Source organism: Meles meles, chromosome 2 (assembly GCF_922984935.1).
Source record: "Meles meles chromosome 2, mMelMel3.1 paternal haplotype, whole genome shotgun sequence".
In the NCBI taxonomy this organism is placed as follows: Eukaryota; Metazoa; Chordata; class Mammalia; order Carnivora; family Mustelidae; genus Meles; species Meles meles.
Genome location: NC_060067.1, coordinates 152911670 through 152928653, shown reverse-complemented (window position 1 = coordinate 152928653; position 16984 = coordinate 152911670). Strand labels below are relative to the sequence as shown.

Genomic DNA, 16984 nt, shown 5'->3' with positions numbered 1-16984 from the left:
CTACTAGTGATCTGTCTGTCAAATAAGTAAATAAAATCTTAAAAAAAAAAACAAACCCTAAAAACAAAAAAACAAATAACAAAACCAAACCCACCAACCCAGAGTTAACTATTCAAATTTAAAGAACAGAAAACCTAGAAAAAAACCCAAGTATTTTCTTTCACTATTTAATGAAATCCTGGAAGAGAAAAGCAGCTCTAAGTTCAAAAGCATCTAAAGAAATCATAAAGGATGGATCTGACAACAGATACAAAAATGAAAAGCCCAAGATAGAGTGGGCAAAATATTTGTAACCACTATTAAAAAAAAAAAAAAAATCAATGAGGGACACCTATGTGCCTAAGTTGGTTAAACATCTGCCCTTGGCTTAGGCCATGATTTTAGAGTCCTGGGGTCAAGCCCCACATCAGCCTCCCGGCTCAGCAGGGAGTCTGCTGCTGCTTCTCCCCTGCCCCTCCCCCCGCTCATGCATGTGCTCGCTCTCTCTGATGAATAAAATCTTTAAAAAACAAAAAATCCAAATGAATCCAGAATGTCCTTACCTAGAAAGTTCATCTAAATTAACATCAAAAATGTTTATATCCAACAGAGTAATTGGTCAGAGAACAAAAACTACAATTCCAAAAAGATGAAAGAATTATTATTACGTGCAAACCTGAAAAATATATTATCATAATTACAAAATACAAACTGAAAGGGCACTTTAACCCACCAAATCAGCAAAGAGAGAAACACTGTATCTGTGCAAATGCATAAATAGTAGAGAATTATCTGGGGAAAAAGATAACGCTGCTAAAATGACTGTAAATTGTTATAACCTCTGAAAAGCAACTAAGTAATATGGTGGGATTCTTGAAGGGTTTATACCTTTACCTGACAATTCTACCCCAGGGAATTTATCCTAAAGAAATAATCCTAAAACTATAAAAAGTTATAGGCATAAAACTGTTCACCTGCAGTGCCATTTACAATATTAAAAACTGGCAATACCTTCAATTTAAAAAAAATTTGGAAGGAATTAAGCAAAGTATGGAATATTTATTCCATGGAAAGTAAGTACACATTTAAATACGTTAACATTTTAACAGAGACCAGGCTATATAACAGATAAATGCTTGCATAACATTAAGTGAAAAAGCCATTAAAATTACTTATCATATACGTAAGCATGTGTGCCTCTGTGTATATGTATAAACCACCTCACCCCTCCAAAAAGCCTAAGCATAAAAAAAAATCCTAGAAGGAAACATAATGTTAGGGTTTTATTTGGTGTTGGGGCTGTGAATGACTTTTCTTTCACTATAGTGTTTCTACTATTCTATAATGAGGACATATTGCTTAAATAATGAGGGGGAAATTAACAGTAAATAATCAGAACAGAGAGGGTAGATAGAGCAACATGCAGAGGCACTTGAAATTAACCTTATTTAAGGTAACACTTACTGTAAATTGTTCAATGTCTCTCTCTAGTCCCACATTTGGCAGATCAGGCATCATATGAGCCACAACTTTGAAACCAGAATCCTTGGCCAGGTGAAATGACTCACATACTGCCTTCACAGTGTGGCCCCTGAGGAAAGAAAATTCACTCCTGTTATACAAATAAATGGGCAAGATGGTTAACACAAGGAATAGAAGGAAAAGAATCTCTGAGACAGGTAATGGTAGTGTTATAATGAAGAATAATATGGTTGGGGAATAAGAATCTCAGAAAATCATTTTTATATCTCTGGCTGTGAAAAGGCCTGGAAATAAATCAGTTCACTTCTGAGATATTTCTCAGAAATTCCCCAGGTACCTAACTCAAGGCTGTGACAGTAAATGACTGGGTTAACCAGAGTTAATGCACATGACAGTTATTTGGACTATAAAAAAAATTATTTGGTTTAGCATCATCAGCTGAAGTAAGCATACTAATATAAATGTTTAAGATAAAAACAAAAATAATGAGCTCAAAACTATGTAGAAGCAGCCTCTTATTATGCTCTTTCCTTTAAAAATCTTCTGAAATTATTTGGAGAGAGAGAGAGATGAAGAATGTCACCTACATACAAAATAGATTTCATTCTGGTGGTCTCCAATGTCTTTAAAAAAGTGAGAAGAGGGAATGATTTACTGACAAGGCAGAATCATCTGGGGCCAGCTGGATAAATCATTTTAACATTCTAGCACCACATCTAATAGGATGCAAACCCTAATAACAGTTTGGGGCTACTATAAACCAAAGCCCTATGCCAATCCTTTCACCTCCAGGACATTCCCATTCACCACCACAACCACAAACAAACAAACAAAAAACCACACACAAAAAATCCTAGAAACATGGACTCCATCCCACTCTGGATATTACCATCTATTTCCATTAATCCATTTCCAATCTCTTTTTGCTAACCACTTCCCGATTTATATGACTAGGTGAGACCTCTCTCCTGATATTCCATCCAAATATCCAGTACTCGAAAGTTCTACTGTACAATACCACGGTCCCTAGGCATGTGTAGTTACTCAGTTTATACTTCAATTAATTAAAATGAAAAATTCAGTTCCTCATTTGCACTATCATATTGGACAATGGAGATGTAGAAAACTTCAATCACTGTACAATGTTCTAGACAGCTCTGCTCTAAAGCAAACCCTCAACTTGTTGTTCTACAAGTTGTTCTCAAATCTAGAATTGAGTACATCCAAAAACGAAACTCACCTTCCCTCCATGACTCCTCTACTTCCCATTCTCTCCTACCCCCATGTCCATCCAGTCACCAAACACTGTCATTTGCTTCTTTTTAAGACATCATTTCTTATTTAAATGAGTGCAACAGCCTCTTAACTGATCTTCCTTCTCCACCTGCAAACTGTGATCCTTCCAAAGGGATCTAAAATGCAGATATGCTCCTATCACAACTTAGCTTACAGCCTGTCCTCAGACTAAAGCTGAAACTCCCTGGACCGACTTCTATGGTTCCTCACCATTTGGCCACCATGGCTATCCTTTTCAGCCTCACCTCTCACCACTATCCTACTTCATGCTCTACACTCTTAACCAAGCTAACCTGCTCCAAAGCCCCTAAATTTGCCATGTGCTCTCATCGTCAGGCGTTTGCTTGTATGTTTCTTTCTGCCTGAAATAATCTTCCTCTTCCCCATCTGAGTCCTACTCTTCCTGTAAGTCTCAGGTCTGATGCCATTCTTCTCAGAAAGCTTCCCTGACCTTCAAGAGACTCTTCCCATCTCCACAGGTACAACACTTGATCACTGCAGCAGGCCAACCAGTGTTTCTGGTTTAAGACTCCCCCTACAAGGGTACATTTTATTCACGTTAATCTTTCTTAAGCCTGATATCTGTGTAATTCTTCCCTGTGATCTAAACTATCCAACAGATCTCTAGTACCTAAAGGAAAGATTCCTCTCTCCTTAGCCTGGCATTCTTCTGGTCGTTTCTAAGATGCTGACCAGTGTATGCCTTTTACTTCCTAGTTGCCTTCCTTCTCCTACCACAACCCCCAATCACATCTGCCTCTCCTGGTAAAGTAGCCTTTAAAGTCCAACTGATCACATACCAACTCCCTGAAGCCTAACTTTACATCCTCAATCAATGATCTCTGCTGCCTAATAGACTCCTGAAATCTTTTGTTTTTCTCTAATTTACCAATTAATCATAAAGTTCCTTATACAGCTAATCTGTCATGTGTACGTTTCTCTTCAACTCAGTGATCTATTTCTAGAGTTCTTCAAGAACTTTATATGGCTCTGTTAACCCTTACTTAACTTCCTAAATTTCTCAAAGTTTACACCCATTGCTCACCAATCCTTCTCTCACTACCCTATTCATTGGGATCCACTTCACAAAAACCGATGTTTTAAGTAGCACCCTGATTTCCTTCTTGTTCAAACCCTTCTCTTTGTTTCCATGCTCCTGGTCTTCTCTTCTGCTTTAGATGACTGATCTTGAAGCCCTGCCTTCCCCTTTCCATATGGAAAAGGCTGTTTCTGACAAGAACAGGAAGAGAAAAGAGCACATTTACAGGCCACTGGAAAAGAGCCAGTAAAGATGAGCAAAATGGAAAGGGGATGGAAATAAAGAGCAGAGACAGAAGGATGACTCTGAGAAGAAGGAATACCTATACCTCTTTCTCTGAGATTGGTAGGAAGGAGAAGAGGATGAGTATAAATATAGATATAATCAGGGGGAGTTAGAAGGAGGCTTGTGTGAAATCATTTGCCCTCATTTTACCTGTTGGTATCTCTGGCCACATCTTCGTAGACACTCTGCACCCCAATCTCCAGCCTTGTGCAGCCATAGGTCAACATGTCACTTAAATGCCGCTTCATGCAATAATCCGGTCTGGTCTCAATTGTAATCCCAATACACTTTGTGAGGCTTCTCTCAGAATACCTGCAGAGCAAATCTAAAAGTAAGCAACCTTACACAGCTTTAGGACATTTGCTCCCATTGAATGACTGTGTTCGCTTAGTCCTGTAAGACAGTGGTTAAGAGTGTGACCTAGTTCAAATCCTGGCTCTGCTACTTCTTAACTATGCACACAGGAATGTTATTAACCTCTCTGTGCTTCGGTTTCATTATTTGCAGAATGAGGCTAATAGGAGCCATACCTCATAGGACTGACGTGACCGAACTAGCACACAGTACTGTTACCATCATTATTATCATTCTTATCCTCCTACAGGACGCTACTAACCATAATCTCCTTGAAACAGCAAATGCAACTGTGGAAACTCTAGCAACCATTTTTCATATAAGTGAAAAGTATCTACCTTATTTATTTCCTACTCCGTATTTTATGCCATGTTAAATTAAAGAAAAAAAAAGAAGGGGAGGGGAAGTATGTCTAATGATCATACGAATAATTTAGATAAAATGTCTTCTATATACACACACAAGTCATTCTGCCAAGCCTATTAATCTTAGCAATAATTTACAAAATCAGGCATCATTTTTCTCTTTCACTAACACTAGGTATCAAAGTAGTAATACTTTAGATTCAAGCTGCTTGAGTTAATGGCTTTACTGCTGGCTGAGAATCCAGGGAAGTAAAAGGGACCTACTGAGAGGGCTGCTGATGTGAGCAGAGAACCTAACATTTTCGGAGGCCATTGCTCCAAGCGCTATGCTAGATACTCTGTACATATGGAATGCTCCATCAGCTCAATGAAACATGTCTTCTTATCTCCATTTCACAGAAGAAACTGAGGTCCAAAGAGATGAAGTACCTTGTCTAAGGACATAATATCCAAGAGCTCATAATATCCAAGTCAGGATTTGAAATTAGGTCCATCTGACTTCTAAATTCTTTTTCTTCACTTCACTTTATAGCACTGTTTAGACAATTCAGCAAGGAACATCAGATTTCTCTTTTCAACTTCTCTAACATCCTAGAACCCAGTGATTCTTTTTGGTGCATCCTTCTACAACTTTCTCAATTGCCTGGGAGGGTAAGGGAAACCTCTTTTTCTCCCCCCGTTTAATTTCTTTCCTTTCAAAGAAGTTCAAAGTCCTTTCTTCAAGTATAAAAATCATCAAGTTTCCAAAACTTTTAAACTACTCCTTTAGGCTCACTTCTTCATTAACTGTCAATAAAAGTTGACTTAATTTTAATAACAGTTATTAACAAAGTTAATCACTGAACTGGAGCACTGATTCTGAAATTTTTCATCCTTGATATTCCAACTCTTTTGCACTGTTTATTACCTATAAGGTTTTATATGGGATTACTAGAGGCAACAGAACTAAAAAGTAAATAAGTGGTCCACAGTTACTGAAAACTGAATCATAAGAGATAAAGTGCTCAGATATTTATCAAATCTTGCCTAAGACAGGATATAAATCATTATGCATCTTTGAAATAAATCAGAAAGTCCCATGCCTCTCAAATAGGCAGGTACTAAGACCTGCACTAACAGAAAGAAGTACATAATGCCATGGCTAAATATAATTTTCTTTAAATATCAATTATTGGGTTTTTCCCCAATTATTGGGAAAACCATATTTAAAAAATCAAAATACTCATATTATGGAGAAAGAAAATCACATGAAGATTGATTTAAAAAGAAAGGAAAGAAAGAAACTCTAAATTAGTATATTTAAGAAAGTAAAGAACATAATAGAATCAGGCATTCTATAATTGTACCATATATCTCCCTATTAACTGACTGTTTCAAAGCCTCCAGTTTTTCTTAAAAGAAAGCTCAGCAGCACAACAGTACCTTGGATCACTGGAAAAAACTAGAGGACGGGCAACTGTGCAAGTGGGAATCTGTCCACAGGAAAGAGAAAATCACCAGCTCATCTTTCTATTGCCCAGATCACAAAAGGCATGCAGACACAGAGAGGAAGCTGCTGCAAGGACTGTAAGATCTCTTTCTTAGTAATTGGAATATAGTATAAGGACAGAGACCAGCCTTATTCTCAAACAATAATTTAACTCCATTTCAAAAATGTCTTTCCTCTTAAGGGAAATGTCATTACCTTTTGCAGGGTAAGAAATGGAAAAATTTTAAAAAATAAGTTTTAAAAGCTAACATTTTGTATTTATAAAAAGCTTTTAACACTATCTTCTTTTCAGAATTGTATTTTCATTTGGAAAGCAATTAAGCAGAAACTCTTAATCTGAATGACAAATTAATGGGGTATTTTCCTAAAAGAACAGAGTTTAAGGTCACCTTTCCTATAGGATAACTGTATTTTTACTGGGATTTTGGTTAATGCTATATTTAGTCCTACAATCACCGAACCTACCTCTTCATTGAACAGCGGTGTAAAGATATTAATGATTGTTCTTTAATATGCAAATATTTGCATGAAGGCTTTCAACTAGTCTAAGCAACTTTGGGGCAATTTTTAGGGCCTGCCATAACCCTCATATCATTTTAGGTAGCCATCCAATAGGATGCCTCTCTGTTAGTACCCAGTTCAACTCCCATATCTTCTGGGGGCCACAAAATTCTTAAGTTCTTGGGCGCCCAGGAAATGCGCTACACATTTTCCAACCCTGATCACTTGGTCTAAAGACCAAGTAAGGACTCATACCCAGGTCTTCTAATTCCGACTCCACTGCTCTTTTTGTGATATTACAGTGTCATTTTAAATAAGTCTGGCCCCTACTGTGCGGGGCTATACTGAATCCTACATGTTTTTGCATGCCACAGTAGTGGCACCAACTACAAAAGATGCTAGCTAATATGCTCTGCAAAGCCAAATATAACTTGAGCCAATAACTTATGCTGACTTTTTTTTTTTTTTTTTTTAAAGAAGATTGGGCGGGTGGAAGTGGGGTGGGACAATACCTTCAGAGTTTGAAAGTACACAAAAACTAAATGTTACCTGGTCTTTAAAACATAGCTCAAATACATTTCTCCTCCCACAACATCTTTCCAGAGCCTCTCATCACTTTGTGCTCCCATTCCCGGAGCCATCTTGCCCGTAATATGAATACAGTTTGCCTTGTGGACGATTGTCTGTGCATCTAGGCAGGAGGCACCTTGAAGGCAGGAGGTTCGAATATGTTTAGAGGTAACTGCTTAAAGTCTTCAGCATTAAAAACTCTCCTTCAGTATAAAAAAATACAAATACAGGGGCGCCTGGATGGCTCAGTGGGTTAGGCCTCTGCCTTCAGCTCAGGTAATGATCTCAGGGTCCTGGGATCGAGCCCCACATTGGGCTCTCTGCTCAGCGGGGAGCCTGCTTCCTCTTCTCTCTCTGCCTGCCTCTCTGCTTACTCGTGATCTCTCTCTGTCAAATAAATAAATCTTTAAAAAAAAATACAAATACAAAGAACGAATAATCAAGCATAACTAAAGACGCAGGTCTCTCTTTACCTTCCCACAGCAGCTTCTGGATAATTCTGCTGGTTATCTTTCCTCTTGCAAAGAATCAACCCTAGAGGATGCCTTAAACTAGACCAGGGATTCTATAGAAAGGAATAATACACTAGTTCTTGTCCCAGAGATGTTTAACAATCTAGCTGCAAGAAAAGACACAGACAAAATCAAGAACCACTTAAGAACAAAGACCTAAAAGGGGCAGAAATATGAACATATATTATTTCTTGGTTCTATTTATAGAAGGAAAAAAGTAAACTATAAAAGTGGTATCTATTATTACTAACTCCTTGCCTGAAGGGCGCCAACAAAGGGGACACTGAAGGAAGACAGCAAACCAATGTTAAAGTCTATTATCTTCTGGAAACTGTTTACATGATTCACTCCAGGAAGATTATGGCATCAAAGAACACTTTTCATTGCTATCAATTTGTTGCAGTCCTCTTTTAAAACCTCTGTCAGTGGTGCCTGGGTGGCTCAGTCATTAAGTGTCTGCTTCAGCTCAGGTCATAATCCCAGGGTTCTGGGATCAAGTCCCACATCAGGCTCTCTGCTCAGCGGGAAGCCTCCTTCTCCCTCTCCCACTCCCCCTACTTATGTTCCTTCTCTCACTGTATCTCTCTCTGAGAAATAAATAAAATCTTAAAAAAAAAAACCAATTTTTAAAACCTCTGTCATTAATAAAGTCAATGTGTCTTAGTCTACTCCTGTGTGAAATCTCACTAGAGTTCAAGGCCCAAATTCCTGAAAATCCTACAGAACCTCAACCTGTCAAACCAAATGGCAAAGTAAATAAAAATGGTACACAGAAGAAATGTTAATTTTCATTAGTCATAATGTAAAACTCTCTTCCATATCTACAACTCCAGAATTGGCTAAGTAGAATTTACAAAATTCTTGGAAAGCCAAAAATTTGTTTGAATCGCTAAATAACATCTGGGGTTAATGATGTAATTTCTCTAGAGTAGCACCACAAAAAAAAAAAAAAAAAAATTCTGGATAAAAAAACAAAACCCATCAGTATGTTGCCTACAAGAAACTCATTTTAGACGCGAAGACACCTCCAGATTTAAAGTGAGGGGGTGGAAAACAATTTACCATGCTAATGGGCATCAGAAGAAAGCTGGGGTGGCAATCCTTATATCAGATCAATTAGATTTTAAGCCAAAGAGTATAATAAGAGATGAGGAAGGACACTATATCCTACTCAAAGGGTCTGTCCAACAAGAAGATCTAACAATTTTAAATATCTATGCCCCTAACGTGGGAGCAGCCAACTATATCAACCAATTAATAACAAAATCAAAGAAACACATCAATAATAATACAATAATAGTAGGGGACTTTAACACTCCACTCACTGAAATGGACAGATCATCCAAGCAAAAGATCAACAAGGAAATAAAGGCCTTAAATGACACACTGGACCAGATGGACATCACAGATATATTCAGAACATTTCATCCCAAAGCAACAGAATACACATTCTTCTCTAGTGCACATGGAACCTTCTCCAGAATAGATCACATCCTGGGTCACAAATCAGGTCTCAACCGGTATCAAAAGATTAGGATTATTCCCTGCATATTTTCAGACCACAATGCTCTGAAGCTAGAACTCAATCACAAGAGGAAAGCTGGAAAGAACCCAAATACATGGAGACTAAACAGCATCCTTCTAAAGAATGAATGGGTCAACCAGGAAATTAAAGAAGAATTGAAAAAATTCATGGAAACAAATGATAATGAAAACACAACAGTTCAAAATCTGTGGGACACAGCAAAGGCAGTCCTGAGAGGAAAATATATAGCGGTACAAGCCTTTCTCAAGAAACAAGAAAGGTCTCAAGTACACAACCTAACCCTACGCGTAAAGGAGCTGGAGAAAGAACAAGAAAGAAACCCTAAACCCAGCAGGAGAAGAGAAATCATAAAGATCAGAGCAGAAATCAATGAAATAGAAACCAAAAAAACAATAGAAAAAATCAATGAAACTAGGAGCTGGTTCTTTGAAAGAATCAATAGGATTGATAAACCCCTGGCCAGACTCATCAAAAAGAAAAGAGAAAGGACCCAAATCAATAAAATCATGAATGAAAGAGAAGAGATCACAACTAACACCAAAGAAATACAGACAATTATAAGAACATACTATGAGCAACTCTACGCCAACAAATTGGCCAGTCTGGAAGAAATGGATGCATTCCTCGAGACATATAAACTACCACAACTGAACCAGGAAGAAATAGAAAACCTGAACAGGCCCATAACCAGTAAGGAGATTGAAACAGTCATCAAAAATCTCCAAACAAACAAAAGCCCAGGGCCAGACGGCTTCCCAGGGGAATTCTACCAAACATTTAAAGAAGAACTCATTCCTATTCTCCTGAAACTGTTCCAAAAAATAGAAATGGAAGGAAAACTTCCAAACTCATTCTATGAGGCCAGCATCACCTTGATCCCAAAACCAGACAAGGATCCCACCAAAAAAGAGAACTACAGACCAATATCCTTGATGAACACAGATGCAAAAATTCTCGCCAAAATACTAGCCAATAGGATTCAACAGTACATTAAAAGGATTATTCACCACGATCAAGTGGGATTTATTCCAGGGCTGCAGGGTTGGTTCAACATCCGCAAATCAATCAATGTGATACAACACATTAATAAAAGAAAGAGGGGCGCCTGGGTGGCTCAGTGGGTTGAGCCGCTGCCTTCGGCTCAGGTCATGATCTCAGGGTCCTGGGATCGAGTCCCACATCGGGCTCTCTGCTCGGCAGCGAGCCTGCTTCCCTCTCTCTCTCTCTCTGCCTGCCTGTCTACTTGTGATCTCTCTCTGTCAAATAAATAAATAAAATCTTAAAAAAAAAAAAAAAAAATAAAAGAAAGAACAAGAACCATATGATACTCTCAATAGATGCTGAAAAAGCATTTGACAAAGTACAGCATCCCTTCCTGATCAAAACTCTTCAAAGTGTAGGGATAGAGGGCACATACCTCAATATTATCAAAGCCATCTATGAAAAACCCACCGCAAATATCATTCTCAATGGAGAAAAACTGAAAGCTTTTCCATTAAGGTCAGGAACACGGCAGGGATGTCCATTATCACCACTGCTATTCAACATAGTATTAGAAGTCCTAGCCTCAGCAATCAGACAACAAAAAGAAATTAAAGGCATCCAAATTGGTAAAGAAGTCAAACTATCACTCTTCGCAGATGATATGATACTATATGTGGAAAACCCAAAAGACTCCACTCCAAAACTGCTAGAACTTGTACAGGAATTCAGTAAAGTGTCAGGATATAAAATCAATGCACAGAAATCAGTTGCATTTCTGTACACCAACAACAAGACTGAAGAAAGAGAAATTAAGGAGTCAATCCCATTCACAATTGTACCCAAAACTATAAGATACCTAGGAATAAACCTAACCAAAGAGACTAAGAATCTATACACAGAAAATTATAAAGTACTCATGAAAGAAATTGAGGAAGACACAAAAAAATGGAAAAATGTTCCATGCTCCTGGATTGGAAGAATAAATATTGTGAAAATGTCTATGCTACCTAAAGCAATCTACACATTTAATGCAATCCCTATCAAAATACCATCCATTTTTTTCAAAGAAATGGAACAAATAATCCTAAAATTTATATGGAACCAGAAAAGACCTCGAATAGCCAAAGGAATATTGAAGAACAAAGCCAAAGTTGGTGGCATCACAATTCCGGACTTCAAGCTCTATTACAAAGCTGTCATCATCAAGACAGCATGGTACTGGCACAAAAACAGACACATAGATCAATGGAACAGAATAGAGAGCCCAGAAATAGACCCTCAACTCTATGGTCAACTAATCTTCGACAAAGCAGGAAAGAATGTCCAATGGAAAAAAGACAGCCTCTTCAATAAATGGTGCTGGGAAAATTGGACAGCCACATGCAGAAAAATGAAATTGGACCACTTCCTTACACCACACACGAAAATAGACTCCAAATGGATGAAGGACCTCAATGTGAGAAAGGAATCCATCAAAATCCTTGAGGAGAACGCAGGCAGCAACCTCTTCGACCTCAGCCGCAGCAACATCTTCCTAGGAACAACGGCAAAGGCAAGGGAAGCAAGGGCGAAAATGAACTATTGGGATTTCATCAAGATCAAAAGCTTTTGCACAGCAAAGGAAACAGTTAACAAAACCAAAAGACAGCTGACAGAATGGGAGAAGATATTTGCAAACGACATATCAGATAAAGGGCTAGTATCCAAAATCTATAAGGAACTTAGCAAACTCAACACCCAAAGAACAAACAATCCAATCAAGAAATGGGCAGAGGACATGAACAGACATTTCTGCAAAGAAGACATCCAGATGGCCAACAGACACATGAAAAAGTGCTCCACGTCACTCGGCATCAGGGAAATACAAATCAAAACCACAATGAGATATCACCTCACACCAGTCAGAATGGCTAAAATTAACAAGTCAGGAAATGACAGATGCTGGAGAGGATGTGGAGAAAGGGGAACCCTCCTCCACTGTTGGTGGGAATGCAAGCTGGTGCAACCACTCTGGAAAACAGCATGGAGGTTCCTCAAAATGTTGAAAATAGAACTACCCTATGACCCAGCAATTGCACTACTGGGTATTTACCCTAAAGATACAAACATAGTGATCCGAAGGGGCATGTGTACCCGAATGTTTATAGCAGCAATGTCTACAATAGCCAGACTATGGAAAGAACCTAGATGTCCATCAACAGATGAATGGATCAAGAAGATGTGGTATATATACACAATGGAATACTATGCAGCCATCAAAAGAAATGAAATCTTGCCATTTGCGACGACGTGGATGGAACTAGAGCGTATCATGCTTAGTGAAATAAGTCAATCGGAGAAAGACAACTATCATATGATCTCCCTGATATGAGGACATGGAGAAGCAACATGGGGGGGTAGGGGGATAGGAGAAGAATAAATGAAACAAGATGGGATTGGGAGGGAGACAAACCATAAATGACTCTTAATCTCACAAAACAAACTGGGGGTTGCTGGGGGGAGGTGGGATTGGGAGAGGGGGAGCGGGCTATGGACATTGGGGAGGGGAGGCGAACCATAAGAGACTATGGACTCTGAAAAACAACCTGAGGGTTTTGAAGGGTCAGGGGTGGGAGGTTGGGGGAACAGGTGGTGGGTGATGGGGAGGGCACGTTTTGCATGGAGCACTGGGTGTTGTGCAAAAAGAATGAATACTGTTACGCTGAAAAAATAAATAAAAAAAAAATTCTTTTTTTGCTATCGTCATATTGGAAAATATATCTCAATAAAATTTTATGCTCCGTACAATGCTGTGCTGGTGATATTCTAGACTTAATGACTTAGTTGGGTGTTTGATGATTTAAAAGTAACAATTTTTTCCCCCTTTCCCTTTATTTTTTTAGACAGTGGTCAAGTTTGCTTCCTGGACATTGGTGTTATGTCAATGAGGTCTATAAAACAAGGTTCTGCCCAACACAAACCAAGGAAACAGAAACAAAGAGAATTCTGATTTTTAAATGAGCACAACCAATGAAAAACTAACCTGGTGACCTTGTAGTTTAGAGACTAATAAGGGACCCTTGCTCCCTATCATGCTAGTTGACAAGGTGTAAGATAGTAAGATATATATAGACAAAACAACCCATAACATTTTGGTTTTTGATTCTTTCAACAGCTGACAAGAATGCTATCAGATAGCTGAAGAACCAATAGCAATGCATTATTAATAGAAAAGAAAAAAAAGAGTTATTACATATTCTTTTAACACTGCATTCACATTCTAATTTAAGGACTATATATAAGGACTATAAATGCATTATAGAAAAGTCATTGTCAGAAAGTGACTGCTAGATGAAAAATAACTTCCAAATACATCTTTTAGATAAACATTCTCATTCCAACAGAAATCTTCAAACTACAGAATGTTGGAGAAAGTAATTTTAGAGATAATCTAGTCCCACCTCATTTTTATAGACGAGTAAACGAAAGCACAGAACACATAACTGGCTTAAATCAAGTAATAATGTAAGATGATCACAGATTTAAGTGTGGAAACTAAGTCTTCTGGTTCTTCATGCACAGTTCTTTCCACTGGGTTCATTTAATAACACTTACTTAGTACTCTCTATCCGTAAAACATTATGTTAGATATAATGGACTTTCTCTTAAGAAGGTTCATTTCCTATTTAGGAAGGGGCGCCTGGGTGGCTCAGACAGTTAAGTATCCAACTCCCGATTTCAGCTCAGGTCATGATCTCAGGGTCGTGAGACTGAGCCCCGCATGAGGCTCCTCATCCACTGTGGAGTCTGCTTGGGATTCTCTTTCTCCTCTCCCTCAGCTCCTCCCATGCCCTCTCTCTCTCTCTCCCTTAAATAAATAAATAAATATCTTAAAAAAAAATCCCCCCCCCAAAACAAAAACCGAAACCATACAGAATAGGCTCTCTCTGACCAAAATGGCATTAAATTAGAAACTGACAACAATGAGATACCAAGAAAAACTCCATGTGTTTGGAAATCAAACAACCCATTTCTATATAATCCATGGGTCCAAATATAAAGGATTTAAAAAATAGTTTGAAGAGAATAATAATTATAATACAACATATCAAAGTTTATGGGATTCTGCCAAAGCAGTGCTTAGAGGAAAACTTAAAGGTTTAAATACTTACATCAGAAAAGAAAAAAGGTCTATAAAAATGGCCAAGCCTCTATACCTTACTAAGTCATCGAAAAAGAACCATGAAGCATGCCAAAGAAAGGAGAAGACAACAAAAAAAAAGTAAAACAAAAATCAATGAAGTAGGCGGCACGTGGGTGGCTCAGTGGGTTAAAGCCTCTACCTTCGGCTCAGGTCATGATCCCAGGGTCCTGGGATCAGGCCCCGCATCGGACTCTCGCTCAGCACGGAGCCTGCTTCCTTTCCTCTCTCTCTGCCTACTTGTGATCTCTGTCAAATAAATAAATAAAATTAAAAAAAAAAAATCAATGAAGTAGAGGACATAAAGTCAAAAGTCAGTTCTTTGAAAAGAACAACAAAATTGATAAACCCCTAACTAGACTAATCAAGGAAAAAAAAGAGAGAACACAGATTATTAGTATCAGGATTGAAAGAGGGGTGATCACTAACATCCTACAGATATTAAAAGCATAAGGGAATATTATGAACAACATAATGCCAAAAAAGATCAACAACCCGGATGAAGTACACAAATTCCTTGAAAAATATAACTTACCAAAATGGATACAGATAAAACAGAAGATCTGAATATCCTTAGTTATGAACTGACTTAATCGTCTAAAACCCTTCCATAAGGAAAACTTTAGCCTTGGATCATTCTACTGGTGAGTTTTAACAAACATTTATGGAAGGAAAAACATTGATTTTACATGAACTTTCAGAAAACAGAGGAGGACACACTTCCTAACATGTTTAATGGGGCCAGCATAATAACACTAATACCAAAACCTAACAAAAAAATTATAAAAAAAGGAAATTACAAACCACCACTGTTCATGAATATATATACAAATCCTTTCCAAAGTATTAACAAGATGATATATAAAAAGGATAACACATTATGACCAAATAGGGTATATCCTAGGAATGCAAGGTTAGTTTAAAATAAAAAAAAACCAAAAACACAACAAAGTAATCTATCTGATAAAAATAAAGTAGGAAAAATATGTGATCATCTGAACAGATAAAGAGAAGTCATTAGACAAATGAATTAATGATAAAACCTCTCAGCAAACTTCTTTAATCTAATAAAAGTACCTACAAAAAACCCCTCAAGTAACATTGCAGCTAATATTGAAATATTAAATGTTTCCCCTGGTTACTGGGAATAAGAAAACGAAGTCCACTTTCACCACTTATATTTAACACTGTCTTAATGTCCTAGCCATTACAACAAAGCAAGATAAAGGATGCAAATCCAAAAAGAAAAATTAAAGCCTACTGTATTTGCAAATTAAGAGATTGCTTATGAAGAAAATCTTAGCAAATTTACAAAAACAGCTTTTAGAACTAAGTAGTGAATTTATTAAGGTAATATGATACAAGGTTAATATATAAAAATCAATGATATATCTATATACTATTTGTAAACAATATGAAAATGAAATTTTTTAAGAAGTTCAATTTCTGTAGCATGAACAGACACAAAAATATTTTGGAATAAATTTAACAAAAGGCTAATAACATTTCTACACTGGAGACTTCTACAAGGAATTAAAGAAGATCTAAGTAAATGAAGAGATAGACTATGTTCATTGATCAGAAGACTCAATATTATTGTCAATTTTCTCCAAACTATTTTATAGTTTTAACACAATCCCAATCCTAACACACTTTTTAGTAGAAATTAATAAGCTGATTCTAAACTTTATATAGAAATGCAAAGGAACTAGAATATGCAAGATAATCTTGAAAAACAATGACAAAGATGACTCAAACTACTTGTCTTCAAGATATACTATGAAGTTACCATGATCAAGACAGTATGTTACTGGCATAAGAACTAAAAAATGGATCAATGGGACAGAACAGAGCCCAGTTCCACATTTACAGTCCATCAATTTTTGACAAAGCCACCAATATAATCTAAATGGTAAAGTTTTAATGGGAAAAATGGGGGTGTTTTTAAAAAAGTAATGTTGAAACAAAAAAATGGGGACGTTTTTAAAGAAGTGATGTTGAAACAATCAGATGTCTATCTATAAGGGAAAAAAGAAACTTTGACTTATTTCACACTACATATAAAAATTAATTCAAGATGGATCACAAGCCTGAACAGGCAAGCTAAATATAAAAACCTAAAACGAGAACTAGAAGAAAACACAGGAGAGCATCTTCTTGTCTTGGGAGTAAGCCCAGGTTTATTAGAGACAATACAAAAGCAATAACTATTAAAGCAAAAAACTGCAAATTAGACTTCATCAAAATAAAAACTTCAGCTTAAAGTTAATATAATGAATACTCAAGCCACAGACTAGGTTTTTGTATTTGTAAAATACAGCTCTAGCAAAGGACTGGTATCCAGGATTTGTAACAGTCCAATAAAAAATGGGCAAAAGATTTTAAGAGACACTTCAGGAAGG

General features: G+C 37.2%; 1 protein-coding gene across 3 annotated transcripts in view; it reads right to left on the bottom strand.

The window, feature by feature from the left end:
- ELP3 (elongator acetyltransferase complex subunit 3) overlaps positions 1–16984 on the bottom strand; it is a 103360-nt gene that overhangs the window by 54481 nt on the left and 31895 nt on the right. For all 3 annotated transcript variants that reach the window (XR_006817499.1, XM_045998561.1, XM_045998559.1), the window contains exons 8-9: positions 4232–4393; positions 1444–1570 (exon numbers count right to left, since the gene is read on the bottom strand). Coding sequence is in view for 2 of the 3 variants with exons in the window: in XM_045998561.1 (XP_045854517.1) it covers positions 1444–1570; positions 4232–4393 (289 nt within the window). In the remaining variant the exon portion in view is untranslated. The remainder of the gene's footprint in view (positions 1–1443; positions 1571–4231; positions 4394–16984) is intronic.